Source organism: Emys orbicularis, chromosome 25 (genome assembly GCF_028017835.1).
Source record: "Emys orbicularis isolate rEmyOrb1 chromosome 25, rEmyOrb1.hap1, whole genome shotgun sequence".
Taxonomy (NCBI): domain Eukaryota; kingdom Metazoa; phylum Chordata; order Testudines; family Emydidae; genus Emys; species Emys orbicularis.
Genome location: NC_088707.1, coordinates 2010102 through 2035458, shown reverse-complemented (window position 1 = coordinate 2035458; position 25357 = coordinate 2010102). Strand labels below are relative to the sequence as shown.

Below are 25357 nucleotides of genomic sequence, written 5' to 3'. Positions count from 1 at the left end.
CAGTTGCCCATAGTAACCATTCTTCAAACATGCTGTGCATTTTTTACAAGTTGGAAACAGGCAGCCCGCATTATGGATTTGCAATATGGAAAAACATCATAAACATAAAGGGTGTTTTTAGACCGTAGAAACAAACCAATCCCAACCTAGCAAAGCCATGTTTTAATCACATACGCTGCAAATAAATGATCGAGTGAATTAATTATGAAAGAGGAACTGAAAAGAAATTCACCCCAGACCAAATTAAATATCCCCTTAAACAAAGATGGGGCGTCTTGGAGTGGAAGCATTTAGAGCGCTTATTTCTAGCTGCCCCATAGGGAGTTCTCTCATATCCGCGGCTCCCATAAATCTGAAGAAGGATTTCTCTCCAGTACGAAAACATTAAGATCCCTATTTGTCATTTACATTAATGCCCGGGTGTACATTCTCGTATAGCCATGGCAAACGAAACTGCAGCTGGCAAACAGGACGTAGCTGCTTGGATGTTATAAAAACTCGGTTACGATTCAATTACTTACAAGTAAAAATGGGGTTCCAGAAACCCTGATGTGGTGCCATCCTGCACTCTGGAACCAACCAAAAGGAGCCATGAACAAGCTGGGTTGCCAGCAACAGGACCCTGGAAGAAGTCCGAACAGTCTGAAAACATGGGCCAGCATGGAGGGACCAAAAGATTCAAAACATTTTATTTTTTTTTAATAAAGTTAACAGTAAAACAAAATTCACAAGCCTTCCCCGCCCCTCTCTTCAGCGCTGGTTTCCTCTTCTCACACAAAGCACACAGAGAGGTTTCCAACTGAGAAAATGAAACTGCTCTAAGTACAATGAGACATGATGAAGGCAGGAGTCTAATTATGTCCGTATTCAAGGTTAAAACGAGGATTTCAGGTGGGTGTATGTGGTTTGTATGTTTTTATTTTAGCCAAACTGGAAAAAGAAATTTCCCGGCCCAGAAGCTGAAAGAGAAAGTGAGAAATATTAGAGCTCGCGAGTCTCTCATAACAATGCTCGTGAACATCCGTGGAGCGCTGGGCAAACACGCAGCCCTTGGACAGAAACACAAGGGATGGGCTCCGGGCAGCCTAACTCCGCCACACAAACAGGGGAACGGAGTAACGCTGGCACAGGGTCAGTGCTGATACGTTAAAGGGGTCTGGAGAAAGGATTGCAAGGGCGAGAGTAATTTGCAAACAAGACTCTTCCCAGGTCAGGGGTCCGTGAGTTTCTCCCGTGGGTTGTATTAATGCTGGTTAAGTGCCGACCAGATGCTAGGTGCTGTACAAGCCACCCCTGTCTGTGCCAAGAGGCGTGCAATCTATGGGGAGCTGACCATGCACCAGGAGAAGGATGGTCAGAGTGGAGCATAACAGCATTTGCAACATCCCCTGGCCAACTCAAATGCAGCGACAATAGGCCGGGCCCTCCAGAAGGCCCCTGGGAGTTGTGTGCGTCTAACAGGAGACAGGACAGGCTAGCTATGCAACGTGTCTGATCAGACACCCTCCTTACCAGATTCAGTGACCCAGCCAAGCCTATTTCTCAGCAACAGAACACCATTAGTGCCAAGTTTTCACACACCTCGAGGGGGAAGCCTTTCTCTACATAGGCCCCAGAAGCAGCCATCTGCTGGTGCACTGCACAGACCACGCACGCAAGCAGTGAAATCAAACATGAACCCTTTCGACCACTGACCTACGTCTGGGACGTTAATGTGACCATCACGTATATGAACAGCACACACATTTCTCACGCTGGTGGAAAGACGTGTCACCTACCTTCAAAACTGAAGCCACCTGGCCCACCAAAGAAAGCCTTGAAGATATTGTTAGCATCAAAATCTACGGAGGGAGAAGAGAGTTGTAAGTTAGAGACATTGCTGGTGTTATTTCACATCTTTGTAGAGGCTTTTTAAACAAAGGATCCTAAAGTCCTTCACAAATGGATACACAAGCTGGGTGTAGACGGCTCGCTTTATCCCCCACGGAAATGCAGCAGCAGGGAGCAGCGCTGCAGGGGTTTAGGGCAGAGAGTGCAGGCTCCCGGAGTCACCGGAGAGACAGACAAAGAGTAACTGCTAGAGCTAGAGCTTGGTCTGGACACTACGGGCCAACAGGCTTATGGCTGGGATAAACATCATGCAACCAGCAGGGACCAGGAGCTGTCAGGACCAATCTCTTCAGCAGAACAGTGTCCCCTAGCTACAGGCTGGGGCACTGGTCAGTACTGACCGAGGGAAGGATGCCATCTCCTGAATCACCAACAGCCAAGGGCAGCCCTCAAGTGTTCCTTGGCCATCTCCCACCCAAGTATCGGCACAGCACGACCACGATCCGTTCACGGTGCCGTCGGACATAGCAGGCTGCCCACATTAGCAGGCGTTTAACACAAGCAAGGGAAGGAACAGCCCCTCCGGAAGTGAAGGCAGGCCTGGCATCGCATGCTTGTGGGAGCACTTACCTGCCATGTTCGTGCCATCCTCCTCCAGATCCTGCCCACTGTCGTAGCGAGCCTTCTTCTTGGGATCCGACAGGATGGTGAAGGCTTCTCCGACTTCTTTAAACTTCTTCTCCTCTTCTTTCTGGATGTCTGCGCTTGCCCCACTGTGCCGGTCTAAGGGGCAAAGACAGGTAGGAAAGCAGCTTTCAATTGCTGCCAAGCGTAGGTGGAAAACACTACACATTCCAGCCAACCATCGGCTTTTATGTACCACCACGGTCATCCTGCTGAAACAGTCATTAAAGAACTCAAACAATACAGCCCAGAGGGGGGTTCTGAAGGCTGGGAAAGTGCTTCCTCTGAAATTCTCTCTTCCGTTAACTTCTGCTCTCTGAAAAACCAAAAGCAGTTCGCTGCATGCTAACAGCAGAAAACATTTCTCTACCTGGGTGATGCATGAGTGCCCGTTTCCTATAGGCCTTCTTGATCTCGTCTTCGGAGGCGTTTTTGTCCACCCCGAGGATTTTATAGTAGTCTTTCCTTTTGCTCTTTTTCAGTTCCACCTGTGCATTCTTTAGGAATTGCTTGTGTTCTAGAAAGAAGAGCAAGGCAAAGGAAAGCGCCTCGTATCACACGCAGCCTTAGGAGCAACAGAAGGAAAGCATCCTTTGAGAATTAAAGCATTTGTTTTCTCTCGCTGTCCGCAGTTTACGTCTGTGCACTCACGTCCTTATACTTAACCCCAGGGGGCTGGGAAACAGGGGCCTAGGTACTACAGGCAGCCATAGCCTCTCGAGACTCCGCATTTTAGATATTGGCCAATCCCCACTCACATGACAATCCCTTTGCATTAGCTAGGTGCAATACCCAAGCCAAACCATCCATCGAGTGCTGCTTCTGCCTTACATCTTTTCATCTTTGAGAACAGAGGAGACTCTTGTGCTCAGGCCTGGCACTTCAGGGACGGCTCCGCGAAGGCTGAATTTCCAGAGAAGTGTGAATTGCTCAGTCAATGGGGTGTGGGCACCTAACTCTGGTCCCTTGGAAAATTCCAGCCCCGGCTGATTCAATGTTAATGTTCTTGCAGCAGTGGTGCTCACTGCCCTGAGCCCCTGGCGGGTGCCTGGTACACCCGGCACTATCTTAAAACACCTCTGGCTGCTCCGCAAGGGGAAATGGCAGCACCCTCAGGGTGGCAATAAAACCTTAGCACCGAACATCTTCCCGCCCTGGGCAGTACTGTAGCCCTGGTGCTACAGAGATCAACTTAGCAACAGAACTGGGGAGGCTTTCATGCCACTGCTGCTAGTAACAGGCCCATAATTAGCAAAATACAGGCAGTTCTAGATCCCTGCGGTATCGAAGCATCTCCCAAACAGGTTAATTTACCCTCCGTTCCCCTGGGAGATGGAGACGTGTCCTGCTCCTCATTTTCACTGACGGGGAAACCAGGGCACAAAGAAATCAAGTGACTTGCCCAAGGGTAGAGCCAGGAATTGACCCCCACACCGTTCTGGATCTCAGTCCAGCGCCAATCACTAGACCAAGCTTTACCCCCCGCCCCCAACACTGGGAGAGAACAAACTCTCATACCATTCCATTAAGCAGCTGTTCCGCAGCTTCTGGGGCTTTTCCCAACATCCCAACAAAGCGAGGGGCAGCATTAAAGCGGGAGGGGGCAGATCCGTGCGTCCAATGGCAATTCAGAGCGTTTACCAGCGCTCCCACCTTACAAGAAACGCGTCTGTCAAGGGGCAGGTCGTGCGCATAGAAAGCGAGGGCCGATGCTTTTACCTTTTGTTTTCTCTGTCTGGTAAACTTTTTCATAATCCCTCACAGCATCTTCGTATTGTTCTGTGTCCATGTAACTATGCAAGGAAACAACTGTTACAATGGAACAGTTTAGAGAGACTAACAAAAACCACAGCAGCAGGGGGTAAATGATGAAGCTTCTGGAGGGATAAAACTACGGAGGGAAAGATGTGCACAGGACCCGCAGAAGCAAAACCCAAGGGGCTCAGTAGGGAGAGCCCAAGGTGGGATGCAAAGGGTGAGGACTAAAGCTCACAGCCCAGGCACCTGCATTTCTCAGGGGTACCCCACCAAGGAAACCCTGGCAGACTAAGCCTACGTCCTGGCGCTGACGTGCATCTGCCGTCTCGTGGTGCAGGAGGAATCCTAGCAAGTCAAGAAGCCATCTCTGATAGAATTGCTTCATCCATCTACCAGGTGCAGGAACTACCAGCAGCCACTGGCAATTCCAGGAAACTGAGGCAGAGTCAAACACTCGTTATCGTCTCTGGACAGTTACGAGTGATGAGACATTGCAGTTACTATCCCAAATTATCAGAGGGATCAATGGTGGCTGTCCACTGGCTGACGGACATGCAACACTGTCCCATTACCAGATATTACCGAGTCCTGGGGCGGGGGAGCCAACTTGAAGAAAAATATCCTGCACTTCAACTTAAAGAGTGATCTGACAGGGGGCCCCCAGTGGCCCTTTCAGCCTAGCAAGTGCCCAGGAAGCTCGGACACTGCCCAGGAGAAACACCAGGGGCCCAGGAAAAGGGAAACGCAGAATTTCTGATGGAGACTGTTGAAAAGCCGTTAAACCTTGTCTCTGTGCAGCAAGCCCTCAGCCCCTGCATCTGAGAATGCATTGGACTGGGACAGCCAACTCTCCAAGCAGCAGCACCATCCCTAAAGCAAGGGGCCCAAGTGCTGGCGTTCACTGCCCAGGGTGCCAGGCACTGCGGGTTCAGAGACCCTCACCCAGAGCAGGGCAGCACAGCCACTGTCCCTGGAAGGGAGAGATTGGCCCTTTACAGGGAGGCATGAAAGGTAGGTCCTGCGACGGGTCGGAGCCAACCCCATTTCACAGCAGGCTCTGTAAGCCAGGTTCACGGAGTGAGATTTCAACCACTCAGGGGACAGGACGTTGCTTTAAGCTACTTGATTAAATAACCAGCTCCCAGGGAGAACGAACCAAGGCTAAACGTGACTGGCAGCCTGCAGCATCAGGTCCACCACGGTGCCGTCAGGCTTCCCGCAGCCACCAGGCCCATACCTGGCTCCAACCGGAGCCTGCGTTCGCACACGCTGCCTTTCATCCCCGTTAAACTGGTCTCAGCTCTGCCAGCCAAGCAGCACTGCGGAACCTGAACCTCCCAGCCACGGCCTGCTTACCATTGTGCTCTCCTCAGGTATGCTTTGATATACGTGTCATCCAGTTTTATTGCATTTGTGCAGTCGTCTATTGCTTCTTCTAGTTTCCGAAGCTACAAAGCCAGACACAGAGTTATTCAGGCCCCCCCTCGGGAGGGGGCGGCTTTCGATACGGTTTACGGGACGCTGCAGAGATGGAGCTACGATCCCCATGCCAAACGAGAGCCACAAATACACGGCTCATCTGGAGCCACCTTTTCCCACCGGTCTGGCACATCCCCTTTCAGACCCTCCGTCTCTGCCTCACGGAACGCCCTGCCAGGACTCTGCTCCCCACCCCAGCCCACAACTCGGACTGCACTTGGAGAAGCAGCAGATTTATTTTGATAAACCACCGACTGCTGCGGCTTAGAAGTGCGTTTGGAAAGGGAGTTGGGGGGGGCAAGACTTGGCCCCAAACTAATTCCCAGGTGGGATTACAAATTGGCAAAAATTAAGACAATTTAAGGGGGTGGGGGTGGAAACCCACGTTACCGGTTTTCAAGCGTGAACACCCCCAAAAAGCAATACACCACTGGAGCCAGATCTGGCTCCCCACTCCCACGGCCCGATGTTCTGGGCAGGCTTCATTGGTTTGAGCAGGCCTGGGTGAATGCTGAGGCAGTGGGGTGGGATTTCACACTGTGTGGGTCACATGATTAGCGAGGTATTGCTCGGGGTGGGGCTAGGTTTAGTAACTCCTCTGCTTTCGTTTTCTTGGACGTCTGGCAAGGGCGCCAGGGCTTTGGACAGACGTCTTTTCTTTTTAGATGGAACGAAGTACAAGAAGTGATCTGCGGGTGCGGACATCTCCTCGTTCTCAGGAGGGGATTAAATAACTCAGCTGGAGAAGGGGATCTAAGGCCTAACACCTCCGCTGGCTCGGGTTTCACGTCTTTAAGACAGTCGTGTCCCACGCTGTTGGGAACGCACCTACCCATGCGAGCGGGAAGCCTAGCTCCTAGCCTGCAGTAAGGCGGGGACGAGCCAGCCCAGCCAAACCAGCTTCAACAAAAGAGAAATTTGGCACCATGCCTCGTTCTGGAACGAACGGTCCCTCATCTGTATCCCCTGGGTTTCTCCTCCACGGCGAGGCAGTTTCTATCTGGGGAGTGCCTTGAGCTCCCAGGATGAACGCCCACCTGTAATGCTGCCTGGGTCTTACCTTTGAATTAACCGTCCCCCGGTTACAGTAGAGTTTGGCATTTGTTTTTATGTTATTTGGGTCTATCCCCAGTGCCTCTGTGTACAGTTCATATGCTAGTTTGTAATTGCCTTCTTTAAATGCTTTATTTCCATCTTCTTTCTTTGCTTTAAGTGCTTTGGCATTCTGAAAGAGAAAGTGCCCTGGGATGAGGGCAGACACTCTATAGATGACCTCAAAGCCCAAGGCTCACTGATCCCAAGACACACTTTCTAACTTGCTTTCAAACACAGCCCCAGACCATAGAACCTGACGCTTTGTCACCACCCCAGCTCCTTTCTGCTAAGAGAACTGCTAAAAACAGCCAGTGTCAGTCTCAGCCATTCTGCATGGGAAGAGGAGACTGTTTAAGGCTCAAGGTCAGAGCACAGCAAAAGGAAGGAACCCAACATTTTACAGCTTACCCAGCTTTGTGTTGCCTGACAAGGCGGGTGAAGCAGAACTAGATTGGAGAAGAGAGGACGGGGCAGGAACTCGAGAGGAAAAACACTTCAAATGCAAGTCAAGCTGCAGAGCTTCACATTTGGACAGCCTACGTTCAACTTCACCGGAAGCCAGAGGCTAGAAACTTAGTATCCAGAACTGCAGCGAGAGATCTCGGATTGCTCCAGAGAACAACAGGCAGGAGGGGCAGCCCGCAGAGTGGCCTAACCCCGGAGAGGTCTGTCAGTGGCTACCTCACAGGGAAGCAGCAGGTGGAGTTTAGGAAGGACTTGATGCACTGGCTACTGCAGTTTTGGGGAGGGGAGAGGGGAGGGGAAACACAGCAGGAAATGGGGAAGGGTGCATCTGAGCAGAACTGATTCATTATAAGCCATTGGCTCCCCGGTCCCAGTACTTACTCGGCAGGCGAGACATGCTTTCTCGTGATCAGGGGCCATCCTGAGTGCCTGGATGAAGAACTGCACGGCCTTCTCGATACAGTCTTCATAGTAAAGGCAAAGACCTCGGACATAAAGGGCATCTGCGTTTGTGGAGTCCATCCGTAAGATGTCGCTGGAATAGCCAGACATGCACATTCAGAATCAAGTCTAAGCACTTTCGAGATGGCGTTTCCTTCTAACCATCAAGAAGGGTCTTGCTCCACCAAGGCGTTAGCTATTTTACCGAGCCTGAGGTCAGCGTGCTGCACTGGGAAGCGCAGGCAGGCCTGCGAGTGACATGGTGGGAAACCCAGCATGGTTTTTAAGCAGGTGGCCTTAGTAAGACTAAATGGCAGGGGGTGGAATTGGAGCATCTCTCCTAACCACACCTTGCACTGCAAAAGGAACTTCAGTGATTACACGCGAGTTTCCATCACAAACCCCCCCTCTCAGGGCTTTCCGACTAGGTTGAACAAACTCTCGCTGAGCTAGCACTCTTGGGACATCAGGGGGTCATTAGTACGTCAAGGCTCCTACCTAGCTACAGACTGTGCTTCTGGATAGCGACCCAGCAGTGCCAAACATTCGGCCTTGAGGATTTTGAACCGATGACAGGCAGGAGCGAACTCCAAAGCACGGTCCATGCAGAACACGACCTAGCGAAAGAAGAAAAGCAAGTGGGAACAAAGCAAACAGCCAAGAGCCAGATCTGAGAGATGGTGCTATCTCCGCACCAGCTGGGATGGCAGATTTGTCTTCAGACTGAACCAAGCAGACCCAGACAACTGCGTTCTCAATAGCTGAAAAAACACTTCAGTAGAAGCCTCCCCCATGCGTAGGGTCCTAAAGGCCCCTCATTTGTGAAGACCTGCAGCTCATCTTGTATTTCTAGCGATCCCATCTCCGGGGTATCCAAGCACCACACACACAACGAAGGGTCACAGAGTGCCCCAGGGACAGCAATAGGAGAAACCCAGCCCTTTTAAGCCCTCTGATTCTATGGCGATAGGCACTAAGAAAACCCTCTGAGACAGACCATTATGCTCCCACATTTCCTGCACTTCTCCCTCCCCATTAGTAGGGAGTGCGGGAAGCGGTAGCAACTCAATCGACAGAGACAGTTGGAACTGGACTGAACAAAGCACAAGATGCCAGGCAGGGACCGAAGCCGCACTGGCCTGTGATGGGCTGGGTGACCTAATAGGTCTTTTCCAGCTCTGGTTTCTCTGGTGGGGACAGCTGCATGAGAACAGGAGCATTGTTCCGCAAAGGTTCATCTGCTCCTGGGGCCGGGCTCTCAATCCCCCGTTTGTGACATCACAATTAGCTGCTGTGGGGAGCACCGAGATGCTACAGATCGAGGAGCCTGATGCCTTCTGGGTGGGGAAGGACCAGGAGCAGCTCTCCAGAAACAAAGGTTTTGTTTCATGCCAACATCCCTAGCGAAGTGAGATGGGAGAAGTGAGGGACGGAGACACAGGCAGAGTTATTCCCAGATACAAAATCCAGATTGTGAAGAGCAGCTGGCCCAGCAGGACAATCAGATGAGGCAGAACTGGGATTTACCATTACAGAATCCAGAGCCTGGGCTTCAGGCATCTCCTCCTGCAGACTCTTATGAATAGTGCCCTTAACCCTGATGTGATGAAGAGACTGTCTCCTGCCCTGGGCCAAACCCTGACCTCGCATACATCCACTGACCGCAACTGCAGTTGGGTGTGAGTCACACTTGGGTGTCTGAAGGCAGATCTGTCTTTCAGGTTTCATGGCTACTCTCATTAAGGCAGGGCGTGAGCGAGGCTTAGAAACAGCAGTGGAGGATGCCGTGAATAGATATGCATTCCCCCTTTATCCCTTTAAGACTGGCAGAGAACCTGCTGCTTCGTGAATAGGCATCCTGGGGATGTCTTATAGGACCAACGTTTGCTTTACAGCTGCTGAGAACATAATCTGATGAGTAACACCCCCAGTCAACACCCCAGTCCCACCCATGCTCAGCCCAGCCTGCGCGGCTAACAGACGTTAGCTGGCGTAGTGCTAGATCAGCATAGCTCTGCCATCCTCACAGGGGCTCAGGGCCGCGGCGGGGAGAGGCGCCTGTCCCCCAGCACGGACCTGCCGCGGCGGGGAGAGGCGCCCCTCCCCGCTGGCCCCAATGTGGACCTGCCCTGGACTTTTGCCGCTGGGGGAGAAGAGCCCCTCCCCCAGCCCGGCCCAGGCCCACCGGAGCTGCCACCGGGGAGCAGCGCCTCTCCCCTGGCCCCAAGCTGCTGCGGTGAGAGAGGGCGGGGGGAGCCCCGGGACAGCCTGCAACCCCAAACCCCTCATCCCTGTCCCCACCCCAGAGCCCACACCCCAACCCTCTGCCCCCTCCTGAACTCTGAACCCCTCATTCCTGGCCCCACCCCAGAGCCTTGACCCCTAGCCAGAGTCCTCACCCCCTGCACCCAATCTTCTGCCCCAGCCCTGAGCACACTCCCACACTCTGAACCCCTCAGCCCCACCCCCACCACATGAATTCTGTTATGTGCACCAATATGAAGGTGATGTGTTACACGTTACCTCCATATTGGTGCACATAATAAAATTCACTTCGCACATGGACATAAAAAATTAGAGGGAACCCTGTCCCTGACTCCTGCTGAGCCAGCCAGATCAGTGTTTTCTGGTCATAATGGGACAAAAAAGATCCATGTTGATTTTACCTTCCTGAAATCTCGTTTCTCAAAATCAGTTTCAGCTATTCTCTCGTATTCCAGCACAGCGCTCGCGTTCTTCAACTGAAAGAAAGGAGGGCACGGTCGGTTTCCACTCGCCTGGTCTGCACCACCGTCGGATGGCATTTAAACCAGCCAGCGCCCAGGATATCAGAGCAGCCCCAGGAACAACAATACTTCGGAGCTACCTTTGCTTTTCTAAAACCAGTTTAATGTGGGCACCTGGGATCGGATGGCTTGATTGCCCTGGAGAGTGAAGGCCTCTGCTCAACCACAGGCCAAGCAGAGCACAGACAACAGGAGGGCATGCGTCCACACACTGCCCCCTCCACCACTCCCCCGGATTGCCCAGTCTAGCTCCCACACCTCCACCAAGGAGGAGAGCACACAGAAGCAGTTTTGCAGTGTGGGTATCAGTCTGCTAAAAACTGGACTGAACCCTCAACTCATGTCACCTCTCCCCCCATCAGGTGGCTGCCCCACAGAGACACCATTTAGTCACTTCCAACCTGAGCTACACTTGACTCTGCAGCCCAGAGGCGAAAGGCTCCATAGCATAATCTTGCTCCCCTGGGCAGCCCCCACGAGGGGGCTATTTGGATCTCAGAGCATTTTTTACCTCTTGTTGTGCCTGAGGGTTCGTGTGATCCAGTTCTAGAACTCGTTGGAAGCAGCGGCCGGCAGCCATGGCGTTCCCGAGAGAGAGGTGACATTTCCCTTCCCGTAGATGTCCCTGAGAAGACAGTTAGAAACGTGGCAAAAGTTCGCGTGGGGGGTTTCCAACGGCTAGTAACAACGATACACCGAATGGCTGGTCACCTACCCGTACAAAGGTATCATCCAATCGGACTGACTGTTGGGCATCTCCCAGTGCTTCCCGGAACTTCCCCAACATCATTAGGGTGGCTGCTCTGTTACCATAATAACTGGCATTGTTAGGACATGCGTCTGGAGAAAACATTACAGCAATCCCAGTTAGTGCAATGCGAAGGGCTACACAGATTGTCGACAGAGCACATTACAAGGTCACTGCTGGGTTCAAAATCACATTCCCCGTTTGCAAGTTCATACCCTACCTGAGCAGCTTAAAAATTACCTGGAGTCAGCTGTTTATATTTAGGAGCACCCAGAGGGATCGGAGTTCCCTTGTACAAGCGCATTGGAAATCGCATAGCGTCCTGTTCAGTGCCCATCAGCATGGTAACACTGCTGAGCCCACACGCAATCATTAACACTAAGGAGATCCAACTCAATCAGCCTGGCTGGACCAGACACAGACAGGGTGCTACATCGGGCAGCGCTACAGCCATCCCAAGCACTCCCAGTAAATCTGGTGAGATCCTACACGGTAACTAACACATCTGTGTCACCGGGACACTTGGAAGAGGTTTCTTCAACGTGTGCCGTTAGCAACGTGAGTTGACCAATCTGTTGGTTTATTCCCCCCATAACCCAGTCGGATTCAGCGAGCCCCAGAACACGGTCACAAACAGTCGCTCTCACCTATGGCTTTTGTGTAGTAGTTGTACGCTTCATTGTAATCTTTCTTGGCATAATAAGCATTTCCTTGTTCCTTGAAAGTCTCTGCTTCTCTGAAAGAGAGTAAAATATCCCACAGTGAGATGAACAGCAGTATTGAGAGACACTGACTGGCCACCAAGGACCCCATCCCCAGCTGCCTTGCCACAGCTCTGCCCTGCTCTACTGGCTACACATGGCTCTAAAGCTGGCCTACCTGGCCACTACAGAATTGCCCCCTTCGATGGTACTCCTGGGGAAAGAGGGCACCCCATGTTCAGGGGACTCCCAGATGCTGGAACAGCCCTTGGGGCCATAGGCAGCTGGCTACTCAGTGCTGTGCTAGGGGGCCAGCCAAGGATCACAGGAGCTCATGATGGATTCAGACCATCTTTGCACACTCCTCCCTTGAGCTGCACTAAGTGCTGGCCAGCCACCGCTCAGAATCTGGCCCAAGGGTATTTGTTCTTTCATTCTCAGAAACCAAGAACATTGCAGAAGCTTTTACAGAATTTACAGGTCCGATCCTGCAAGGTGCTGAACACCCACAACTGCCACTGAAATCAGCAGAAACCGAAGGTGCTGACCACCTGTCAGGAGCAGCTCCAGACCAGGCAGGAATGGCCCAGACTGCTGGAGAGGTCTCCTGAAGTCAGCAGGCTGAGGAGGGGCTCAGAACCACCTGAGAGCAGGCCCTAGGAAGTCTCCTAGAACATGCAACGTTCAGCCTGAGGCATCTCCCCCGAAGCCCTTGGAAGTTGAGCCTTCAGAAAAACATAAGTAATTGCACCCACGGTCCATCTCACCACATTGGCAGGGCAGCCTGGCAGGGAACATGCACTGCCACCGTTCCATGCCCCACAGCCAGTCCTTTGCACCCCACGTTAGGAAACGCTTCACTGAGGGACAAACTCTGTCTGAGGCGGCGGCATAAGTCAGGCAGAACTGGGCCCTGTCACTGCATCTGCTGCTGAAACAGCATCGATCAACATTTACACATCCCAGCTGCTGTCTGGAGAGCTACCCACTCTCCTCCCCTGTATGGCTTCTCCAAAGCAGCGTCACCTCTCAACAGGGCCCCGGCAATAGTGCCGACATACTGCTCTTTCGGGAGTTTAGCTACCAGGGCTTCCCAAGCTCAGGACCAATGAACCCGAATGGTTTGGTTTCCCTTTCTGTGCCACTGAACAGGTAAAATGGCCATGAGATGGAGGCTTTCAAGTATTAACTCGCCCTGTTCTAGGATGTATTTCAATCCACACTGGGATAAAATCATTTGGGTCGTCACCATTGCACCCAGAGCTACAGAAATGAAAGCACCCGAGGTTTCCAATTATGCTCAGTCCTGCCGAAGGAGAACTCCCACAATGTACACCCGGCTAAAACCTCTTCCTTGGAGGAAGGCAAATTTCAGAAATCGAGCAACGGGGGGCAAGTCTACAGAGAACACACTTAATGATCCAAATCGCATTAGGGAGACAGTATCCCTTGGATTCCAGCCTAGCACACTGGGCTAGTCCAGCCATAGATATAAGCAACTCCTTCCTTACCACACGAGGAGTCAACTCACACAGGACACCTTCCTCCTCATAAAGGAAATGTCAGCCAACTGCTCCGTATATAGACTTCACAGCAGCAATGGGGCAAAGGCTGATGGCACTAAAATAGCTAAAGGGACATTCCAGCCTGCCAGAGCAGAGTTCCACATTCAGTCTCAAACGCTCAGGTCACACCGGACAGGCTCCGAGCTGAGCTTCTCTGCCTTGCGAAAAGCCAGGGCCCAGAGAGTTACAGAAACCAGGAAAATCTCTTTTGAGGCCTTACCATGATTCTGCTCAGAAATGACTTGTTGTGAAGTCCAAGGCAGACACATAGCCCTGAAAATAGCTTTAATACGCCAACTCAAGCAGCACAGGCGTACAGAACAGGCAGGCCAAGGAGTCATTAGAGATATCCCCGGCCCCCCTCCTTCCCTGTAACGCCATGGAAGGCACAAAGCCGATCAACCAATTTTACTGCTGGTGAACGTAAGCAATTTCTACTATCACCGTTAGCTTTGTGGTAGTGTCCAGAGGCCCAAATCAGGATCAGGCCCCTTTGCACTACAAGCTCTACCAAACTCACAGGCCGGTATCAGCCTATCTTGAAGAGCGTACAGTCTAGTCGATCAAGGAAGGTACAAGCAGGTATCCATTTGGTTCCATTTTATTTTTAAAACCTACAATTTACAAAAATGATGTGCGGCTCAGGCTCTGAACAAGCGGCACCCCTCTGCCAGCACATGGCGGGCACCTCTTACATCCTCTTTTGAGTCCCCGAGTGAGACTGAAGCGGTGCCAAGGCATTGTGTGAGCTCTGGAAAGCAGAGATTTCACCCTTCATGACATCCTGGCCAGGTAAGGGTTGGGTGCCACTCTGTAGAGCCACTGCTACAATGCATATGGGCCAGGACATAAGTTCTCAAAGTGTGGAATGTGCACCACTGACGGTACATGGGCCGGCTTAAATTACAGTAGCCGAATACGAGTCCATTCCGACCACACCGAGTAACTTTATAAAGGAAGCACGCCAACACTCCTGAGTGTTAGATGAGGCATAAAGTCAGAGACCTGCTGGTCCAGAGCCTATTCTTTAACATTGACGTTGTCGGACAGTTGTTGGACAGACACAGTAAATGACAGTCCGTGAACCAGAGTCCAAGCTGAAGACACCTTTCAACCCCACCCCCTGATTAAATCTGGTCTGGGTATTCAAAACCTGGCCCTCTCTGTAAGGAGCGAACACTGCCACGGCCCCTTTCTGCCCGAAGGAAGGCATTTCAGCAGGCGCGAGCTGAAGGCAAGCTGAAGCGAACAATGTGAGCTATGTTTGGCAAGCCCACTAAAAAAGGAACAAAGGGAACTGTGTGGGGGCAAGTTAACATGTTTTTAACCTCATTCGGGCTTGCCATTGGCCACTCCCACACAACTGCCGCAAGCAAAGGGCTGTTTGTCAGCTGGCAAAACAATCGATAGGGAGTGCTACCACTCCAAGGGCCTTCAGGGTCAGGGCTAATATATGTGCTGCTCACTTTCATTTTTAATCTCGTTACCAATTAGGTTCAGCTCAGGATGCTGACAACAGGCAAGCCCCAGGTCTACTGTCACTCACTGCACTGGCCAGACACACCAGGGACCTCCCTGGCCCAGTACGTTTATGTTTACTTAAAACAATCAGAGTCCAGGGGTGACTGGGTGGCAGAGAAACGAGCTGCCATGTGGTGCTCTGAGAGTGCACGTCCCAAACTGGGAGTGCTGGGAACGCAACAGATCCAGGTCCCTCTCCCTCGGTTTCAGTGGGTTCACTTCAGGGCCTTGAAAGGTATCTAATAAGTTCCCATCCGCCCCCCAGCCTGAGTCTGGTCTGAATGAGCTTTCACCTCTATCTGGTGGGAAGCTGCCGACATGCCCTCCTCACCCATGTTCTTCCCGCTAACATCCCCAGGGACGGCATCATGCCAAGGTTCCCATCAGAACTGAACCCTCTGCTGCTGTGGTCGAAACCTGGAATCTCCACCCACACCCACCAAGTCAGCCTGGGGATATGCAGTGGAGTGTGTCGGAACACGCGGCAAGTGTCAGAGTAGAACTCTCCACCCGCACTTCTCGAGAGAGAAGCAGAGCTAGACAAATATGCCCCCTACTTGACTTACAGCAAAAGGAAAAAATCTGTTCTGGGAATGAAAAATCACTTTTTAAAATGTAACTGTCCTGACAGACTGACAGCATGTGCTCCTCCTGAGTGGATCCGAGCTGGTGAACAAGCACAGTGTAAAAGATACATGCAATGTACATCTCATCGGTGCCATGCTGTAGATCTCTCTCTCAACTCTCTGAGTAGGGATTCAGAGTAGCAGCCGTGTTAGTCTGTATCCGCAAAAAGAACAGGAGTACTTGTGGCACCTTAGAGACTAACAAATTTATTAGAGCATAAGCTTTCGTGGGCTACAACCCACTTCTTCGGATGCATACGAGTAGGGATTGTTTCAGTAACTCGTGCCAAGGGGATGGATTTGTACCACTCGTCGTGATGGGATTTTCACTCCGTAAGATAAGACACCCATGCACCATGGCCACTTCTGAACATGAGGAGGATTGAAGCATTCAGAAGGCAGTGAAGGAAGTGACTAGAAGTTTCCTTTCTAGCGTCTATGGTCCCATTGCTGTGGTTACATATTCTGAAGAACAGGGCAGCAAGGATCATTGCCAAACCTGATCTCTCTTAGCCTGCTGAGCCACTTGCTAGAAGTAAGCAGATTGTCTCATGTGTAAATCTTTAAGCAACTTTACCAGTCATTATGCAATGCAGTGTTTCTAGTGGTTCCAGCTGTAGGGCTGTAAGCCAGGACTCCTGGGGTTGTTCCCTGACCGCCAGTGAGTCAGTCACTGACCTCTGCGCCTCATCACCCCATCTGTGAAACGGGTGGTTAAATACAGACCTACCTCACAGGAGAGCTGTAAGGCTCCGTAGTGCTTACAAAGCCCTTTGAAATAATCTGATGAAGAGTACGAGGATGGTCGTTTCTATTTAGTGTTGGCTGGGTTTCCTAGACACAGCACTTCGCTGACATGTCAAACTCAGCGGTTGGATAACCTTGCCAGAGAGGAAGTAAACATGGCTGCCTTGATTGTTTACACGCCTTTAAAGCTGGATGATGAAGTCTTGCAAGAAAATCAAAGTGGCTTCAAAACCTGTAGGCAGAGTCGCTGGGTCTGCAAGATGCAAGGCGGGAGAGCCCGGGGACAGAGCGGCAGCGTCTCTCCCCACTTGTGTTCCAACACACACAACTGTTCTTGTTTACCACTGTCTCTGGCTATACTAACAAAACAAATGCAGATCTCCTGATATCATTAGTAATTGTTTCAATCCCAACAGATGCTGCAGCCTGAATGAGATCATTCTGCATCTCACACTGATGTAGGCTGCATTCCCCACTTGCTGCTTTGCTAAAAATACAATCCAGGCCTGAATGGATTCCTTTGTTCGGAGAGGTCAGTGTCTCTTCAGGGCCTCTCCGTGGTGAGCCTAGGGGGTGGGGAGGAACAGAGCCACATCCAGGGACTCACTAAGAAGCGTCTCTTTCATTGCCTGCAAGCACTGAGAGCGCTGCTAGGAGCCGGCTGTCTGAAACAACTCCCTTCTCCTGAAATTTGGTGACCTGCGAACTGCTTGGTTAACAAGCTTGTCATGTGCTCTTAGTTCTCCAGGTGCTGCAGCCAGTCCTACTCCATGGCCCAGCTCAACCTGAAAGGCTCCTCGGACTCCTTTCATGGGAAGAACATTACTGATACCTTCTCCCCTAGGATCTGCCACATCCTCACTGGAGATGCGTATCCTCCTCCAGAAGGGCAGTGGCCTCAACAACTCCCCTCGGAACTATTCAACCCCAGTGGCTGAAGGGGCTGGTAGGCCCTCTGCTCACCCTGCCTCTGCAGCAATCCCAACCCTTGCTAGCTCTTGGAACAAACTGCCAAGACAGACAAGCCACCCTGCACAACAGTGAGATGGTCCCAGATTAGCCCAAGAGCTTTTGAGCAGCATCTTTCATCTGCCTCCTACCACCATATAAATCCTAACACAGATTTCCCCCTGCTCTAGCTTGCAACCATCCTCTAACATACTAGCATCAACCCAAATCGCATCCCTGATTTTCATAGCACAGAAACAGAGGCGCAGCCAAGAACAAGTCATTTCCAGAATGATCAGAGCCTTCTGAGCTCCGTCTGAACCCCACCTCCCAAATGGAGCTGTTGCACCAGCCTTCCTACCCGGCTGGCACTCTGCAGCCACCCCATCTCTGAATGTGTAACTCAGGTCTGTACAATCGACTGAGGTGGCAGACTGAATGCCTCCCACCGCCATCACGCCTCTCACTTCCTGCCTAAACTGCAAAGTACTTTAAGCTTATCTGGGAACTAAAGAGCTGGCCAAAAGTTCCAGAAAGTCAAGTGCTTCGCTTTGTGTTTAGGAGGCGCTCCAAGGTCAGAAACTCCAGGCTGTTCACATTTTGACTTGCTTTCTAGGCAGCTCGCCTAGTGCCCCTCCATGCAGAGGTCTGTTTGCATCTCCAAACTCTCTGGGCTAACAATAGTGAATCCCCAGGAGGTCCAAGCAACCCCTCTAGTCACTTGCAGGGGCAAAAGGCCACAGTCAACTTGCTTCATTGATACAGTCAAGGCATTTTGCTACAGGATATGGAGCCTTTCAGCTGAAATCCAGCCCAGACCTCTGCCATCAGATGCTATTCAGATACCTATGTGTACGGATACGATTTAGTCACAGAGGTCACGGATTCTATGACTTTATCGGACCTCTGTGACTTCTTTGGCTTCAGCCGGGACTGTGCCTTCCCCCTGTCCGTGGTGGTGGGGCTCGGGCTGTCAGTCCCCCCCGTCTTCCCCCCCCGCCGCTTCAGCTGTCATTCCTCCCCCCCCAGTTATTTTTAGTAAAAGTCACAGACGGGTCATGGAGCTGTCGGTTATTTTTAGTAAACGTCACGGTGACAAAATCTTCATCTTACCTGTGTGAAATGAGCTTAAAACCAGCCTAGCACTACACACCCCTCTCCCCCCTGCATGCTGACAGTCTCAGCAGAGAAGCCAAGGAATGAATGGGTCACAGCACAGAGGGGTCGCCTCTCTCACCCCTAGAGATGCTTCTTTCAGGTCAGCGATGAGAAACAGCGGCTGGGGAATGAGAGGGTGGAGGCAACATGTGAAACTTATAGTACACTTCCATACTGCTGTCGTCAGGCTGGTCAAAGCAGCCTCTCACATCACTCTAAACTCAAACTAGACTTCTTAAAACTTAAATCATGATCTTATCCTGCAGCTAGACAAGGTCACCTGGGAGCCAGCCTCATTACAATACAAAGCAGCACTGTAGCATGTCAAGCAGCACATTCCTCTGCGCATCAGCACCCCCTACTGATCAAGGAGTGATGCTGCTACCAGTTGCTTAGTGCAGGATATTGAGCTGATTAAAGAGGACCTATAGCAGGGGTTCTCAAACTGGGGGTTGGGACCCCGCAGGGGGTCGCAAGGTTATTATGGGGGGGGGGTCGCGAGCTGTCAGCCTCCACCCCAGACCCCGCTTGCCTCCAGCATTTATAATGGTGTTAAATATATAAACAAGTGTTTAATGTATAAGGGGGGGTCGCAGGCAGAGGCTTGCTGTGTGAAGGGGGCACCAGTACAAACGTTTGAGAACCACTGACCTAGAGCTCACAATAGGCAGGAAGGAAGGTGGGGAAATCCAGTGGCTGTGCAGGCAGATGCTTGTGTTTATCTACCGATTCACCTCAAAGGGTACTGGAGTTTTTGAATTCCACAAATATAACGCCGTAGCGGGTGTGTGTGTGTGGGTAGCAGCATAGCCTACTCCACAGGAATACCCCAAACCAGTGTTTCCCAATGACCAGTCCATGGACCAGCGCCGGTCCCTGAGCTCTCCCTGACATCGTTTAGGAAGGCAGCAAGCCAGTCCCTGGGATCAATAAGGTTGAGAACCACCGCCCTAAATCATTTCTGGTGAAGACAACACCCACTATGCCTCTTTTATAACATTCACGGAAGGGCCTAGTGCCAGAAATATTCTGCTTCCGTTTTGTTTTCATGGAAACAAACTTGGACTCAAGGGCTATTGTGGTGCTAGAGCTTTAAATAGTGCAGCTAGAGAAGCCCTTTGATAAGACAAACTGAAATCAAGGAAACTGACTGGTCTTAATAAGTAACCAACCCACATTTCTGATAAGCCTATGATCGTCTATCTACAATATAGAATTACTCAACCAAAAAAAGGAGCTTGTACGATGCTTTGAAGACATACGGCTCTACATACATTTTAAGTATTAAATATTTAATTTTTGTACACCTACTCTACACTGATTCTATAAACAGAATTATTCAAACCCTGCAGTGCGCTCTGTATTCACAGTAGTTTAGTATTTGTGTGAATAATTCTTTTCAGCACCACTGGTTATTTAAAAAAAAGAATTCCACTGGCCTTGGACACTGGAAGTCCTATTTATCCACCGCATAGGTACAGTACTAATGTACCTCATCCATGAACAGAATGTCTTCAGGCTTCATGGCCAATTAAACCTTTGGTTTGCTGCTGAGACTGTCAACAAAAGAGTCAATTAATGAGATTTGTTCACTTGGAGACCCACCAACTCATTTCACATGAGATGGTAGTGATCCCCTCACTATGAGCTACACTAGATTTGAACTGGCAATCTAAAGGTGAAGTCTTCTGACCCCAAGATGAGGGAAAACTCAAATTCTTTGGTTTGGGACATTTTTTCTTCATTGTGTAAATCTCATACTCTCCATTTTACAAAGGTAACTATGATGGCACAGCCACTCTGAAGCTGGTACCAAATAGTAAAGGAAAAGGTCTGATCAAGGAACTGTTAATCCTAATATTAATTTAGCAATGAGACTTTTTAAGATACCTCTTTTTAAGATACTTCTTCCACATCATTCAGCACTGAAGAATGAGGGGAAACATCCCCCCACATATATGCACAACAGATAGACTCTGGAGCTGCCAAGCAGATGGCCGAGAAACTATTTATCCGATAAAAAATGAAGTGAAATAAAGCTTCAGAAATCAACTGAGCCACAAGAAAACCGTTTCCATGGTCTAGAAATCTTTTTAAAAAACTCCCCCTCTTAGGGATATGCTGATCTGTGATTGGATCAGAACACAGAATTTAAGCCAATCAGAATGCAGCTGTTCAACAATAACTGTCACTAACTGCACCATCATCAGATAAAATTAGTGCAGTTACATCAATCATTTTCCATAAGTATCCCTGGAATTTATGCAACAGCAGGCAACCATTATCTTGTGACCATATTCCATTCCTTCCACTGATAAGCCTCTTAAACAACCTGCAAATGACACATTCAGTTTATTTGCAGCTGTTTCAGAGCAATGCCAGGACAATTACGCTGAAATACAAATCACTGCTTTGCTCCCGTCTATCTTCTCCTCCAGCTCGGGGAGCAGAAGCAGCCATCAGGGACCATTTTAGTACATTTGGGCAAAGGTGAGTCCAAAAACACATTTGTATCAAAATAATTTACGCAGATTGTGGGGTGGGTTTTTTTCTTAATTGGAAATTTACCCACTCACCCTACAAAAGCTGTAGTGAAACATCAGGTTCCCGTGCCTAGTCTGCCCAAGTCCAACAATGCTAAGCACTTACATAGCACAGTCAACCTGTGGAACTCTTTGCCAGAGGATGTTGTGAAGGCCAAGACCATACCTGAGTTCAATAAAGAACTACATAAGTTCATGGAGGATAGGTCCATCAATGGCTATTAGCCAGGATGGGCAGGGATGGTGTCCTAGCCTTTGTTTGCCAGAAGCTGGGAATGGGCAACAGGGGATGGATCACTTGATGATTCTCTGTTCTGTTCATTCCCTCTGGGGCACCTGGCATTGGCCACGGTCGGATGACAGGACACTGGGCTAGATGGACCTTTGGTCTGACCCAGTGTGGCCGTTCTTATAGCACTTTGCATGGTTCAAGGGGCTTTACAGACATTAGCTATGTCTTCAAACACCCTCTTTAACACAGCTGAGCAGTATCCCAATTTTACAAATGGGTAAACTGGGCCAGAGAAACTAAAGAACTTGCTCAAACCCAGAGAGGAGCTTCATGGCAAAGAGAAGATTAACACTCAGGAAGTTCTTGACTGCAGGCATCTGCTCAAAGCAAGAGGTCCCAAGCTCTGAGCTACCAAGAGGGGATGGGAACATCTTGGAAGTAGCATATTAATTCCGTCCTTTAACACCTCCCCTCTAGGTGACCCTGGAATAGTGTTGCCCTGCCACCCCGCAATCAGATTAAAAGACAGGATCACCCCAACAGGAAAGAAGAAAGCCTGGGAATCCCACACTCAAAAGGACAACCACTGGATGAAAGATTGAACCTTAATGACCCAGGACTGAGGTACTGGCCCTATCCCATCAAGGCAGTTGAGTGAGCTAGGTTGTTTTTGCTCTCCATTCCCAGGGTTCTATCTGGAGTGGGCCAGGAACCAACCCTCCCACTGAGGATGTCAGAGTTCTTCTGTTTCTGGGACTCTTCAGTCCTTTCTATAGGTCATTTTATTCATGACCAGTTCATTTCCTGCAGCTGCCTTCTGAACTCAGGTATGGAGGAAGAAAGAGGTTGGTGCTAGAGATCTCTGTAGTAGGAAGACTGAGCCCAGTTCATGATTTTTCATTGTTGATACTTTTAATATTTACACTAGTAATTTAAAAGTGAACAAAGCCCTGGAGAAAATACTATAAGGAACAATCTTACATTAGCCTGGGGAGGGGGTGGATTACATGAAACTTAGCAGGGCTCTCCCAGCACTAATCAATTCTTTAACGCTAGGATACTTGGATATTTTATGCAGCATGCAGGTGCTTTTTAAACAATGTTATTTATCTATTTAATTAACAGGGTGCTACAATACTTCCGATGCCACTCCCTTAGCCTGCACCCTTTGATAGCTAATAAGCAGCACACATACCTCAGCCCTTCACCATCATTTTGAAACTGGCACTACCCAGAGGCCCCTTTCAGTTTCATTTTGTCCTACTGCTTCAGTCAGGTGCTAGAGTGACAGGCTCAGCCACACCATTTACAGACATTGTATTCCTCCTGAGACACCAGAATGCTGAGATTCAGCTCTCAGTTTTGCACACTAGAACTAGCACAGTGTTTCCTAAAGGCTGATCTAGTAATTTCACCCCCTGCTGTGATTGCCACAGCTCAGCAGCAGGTGGTAATAAAAGCACTTGCTCTTGTAAAGAAAATTCATTACCAGAGGAAAGGGCTGGAATCCTCACCACACCTGGCCTCAGATAGTATCTGCACCGCTGGGCAGAATTTGCCAGCTAGCTTTGGGGATGAAGGAGGCTTGGTCTTTCAACAATTACTAGGTGAGGAAGAATGCAGCTGCCCTAGTACTTTAAACACCCAATCCTGCCTTCAAATACACAGGTCATGCGTCTGATGAAGTGGGCATTCACCCACGAAAGCGCATGCTCCAATACATCTGTTAGTCTATAAGGTGCCACAGGACTCTCTGTTCAAATACAGAGTATACTTTGGAGAGCCAACATGCACAATGACCATTTCCCCAAGGACCATGGTAACACAGGACAGGTATTGGAGAGCAGGACTCCATGCTATCAAAAATCTCAAACAGTAACTGTTCTGTTACACGTAGGTGCAATTAATAAGGATCCGTGACATCCTCAGGCCCAGGAGTTAGAGAAGGGAAAAGGATCTGAACCTTCTTCAAGGGTTTTGAGCCATGAAGATTCCCCCCTCCACCACAACATGCACACTTTAACCCTTTAGCTCCCTCTCCGGAGCAGACCGCAATCTGGCAAAGAAAGGCTTCTGCAGGCGCTAGTCAATACTGCCCCTAGGCAGAAACGATGGAACACACTGAAAGACCAAAGCCAAGTTCAAGGAAGCCCAGATTTGCTGCCTATCAGTGTTTTCTATAGCACCCATCACTGTAGGCCAACTGGCACCATACAGCAGGCTGAGGTTTGCTGTACTGCACAAAGTTTGACCAAAAGAAGATTGAACCTTTTCTATAAAATAGACAGTGACTGGACCCACCCCTGCCTTTAACACAGGGGCATGTCCAGCAAAGGCCACAGAGCTTAGCATCTGACATGCAGCCAAAGCCCTTCTGAAACAAAGCATCGCATGCAGGGAGCTGCAGGCCCTCCTCCCCACCTCTGGCACCCCTCACCTCCCTTAGTAAAGGGCAGCCGTGGCCTGAATTTAAGAACTTCACTGATTCCACGCCGAGCACCCCTGTCCCAGGGCTGAATTCAGTCCTGCAGACCCAGTACAGGACGCGTTAAAAAGGTCGCGGCGCCGTCGTTCTTCGGACTGGTCCAGTCGAACCCAGCAGAACCTGCTCCCCGCCTGGGAACCGATCCACCCCCCCGGCACCCCTCATTCGTTAGGCGGTACAAGCTTTGAGACAGGGGCTTTCTGCCCAGACAGGAGGGCGATGGCTGGAGAAATCCCGTGCTGGGGTCAGCGCGAGGTATCGGTCGTAAAGCACCAAGTGCGCGCAGGACACTGTACAAATGGCCATAGCGAAGACCCTACAAAAACATGCAAGAGGGGGGTGGCAGAAAAATGCATCTCCCCCGGGTATGTGGAGGAGCCAGGCTCCCCCCGCCGAGGGTCCCCGGGCCCCCCCCGCCGTGGGGCAGATTTCACCAGCCTGGAGGAGGGGGGGGGTTAGCACCTCGCTGCACCCGCTGTCCCCCCCCCCAGTCGCGGCAGCCGCCCCCCGCTGCAGGCCCAACCCGGGTGTGTGTGTCTGCGGGGGGGGGGGGGTCCTGCCTGCCTGAGACACCCCCCCCCCCGACACTGAGACCGGGGCCGCCCCGAGAGACACAGCGGAGACAAGTCCCGGGAATGGGGCGCCCGGGGGGGGTCACGGGGCCCCGCACGCGGGGGGGGGGCGGTGACTGAGACCCCCCCCGCAGGACAAACCCCCGGCCCCGCTCCCCCCGCCCCCCGCTACCTGCGAGTCTCCTCCTCGCCGCCCAGCAGCCCGGGCCCCTCGGGCGCCGCCATGATCACATCGCACTCGGCCGCCGCCGCCGCCATCTTACAGCCGGGCCGGGCACCTGGGGAGGGGGAAAGAGAGGGGGGAGGGGGGAACCGGAAGAGACATGGACTTCCGGGAGCAAAGAGAGGCCGCCGCGGTCCGTCAAGAGGGGCCCGCCGACCGCCAGGGGAGGGGGCACAGAGAGGGCGCATGAGGGGCCAGAAGGGCCAATCTCCCATGAGTGAGGGATGGGAATAGGGGTGGCCTGGCCAGCCGGGGGGGGATGGGAATAGGGGTGGCCAGCCGGGGGGGGGTGGCCTGGCCAGCCGGGGGGGGTGGGGGTGGGAATGGGGGTGTCCTGGCCAGCCTGGGTGGGGGGATGGGGGTGGGGGAGCCCTGCCTGGGAAGGGGAATGGGGGTGTCCTGGCCAGCCGGGGGGAATGGGAATGGGGGGGGGTGGCCTGGCCAGCCGGGGGGGGGTGTCCTGGCCAGCCTGGGTGGGGGGATGGGGGAGCCCTGCCTGGGAAGGGGAATGGGGGTGTCCTGGCCAGCCGGGGGGGGATGGGAATGGGAATGGGGGTGGCCTGGCCAGCCGGGGGGGGGTGGCCTGGCCAGCCTGGGTGGGGGGATGGGGGAGCCCTGCCTGTGAAGGGGAATGGGGGTGTCCTGGCCAGCCGGGGCGGGGATGGGGATGGGGGTGGCTTGGCCAGCCGGGGAGGCGGCAAGGGGGCCATGACGGTGACTTACCTGAGATTGGCCCAACATGGAGTGGAT

The 25357-nt window shown here is 51.4% G+C and overlaps 1 protein-coding gene across 1 annotated transcript; it reads right to left on the bottom strand.

Moving 5' to 3' along the window:
- Positions 1-673: 673 nt before the first annotated feature.
- DNAJC7 (DnaJ heat shock protein family (Hsp40) member C7) lies at positions 674-24630 on the bottom strand. The gene is made up of 14 exons (XM_065422593.1): positions 24557-24630; positions 11934-12022; positions 11254-11378; positions 11050-11163; positions 10419-10493; positions 8251-8369; positions 7693-7846; positions 6812-6976; positions 5629-5720; positions 4234-4307; positions 2885-3031; positions 2461-2613; positions 1779-1841; positions 674-959 (listed from the first exon to the last, which is right to left on the bottom strand). The coding sequence occupies exons 1-14, from the start codon at positions 24607-24609 to the stop codon at positions 922-924; spliced, it is 1461 nt and encodes a 486-aa protein (XP_065278665.1). The 5' UTR covers positions 24610-24630; the 3' UTR covers positions 674-921.
- Positions 24631-25357: the final 727 nt, after the last annotated feature.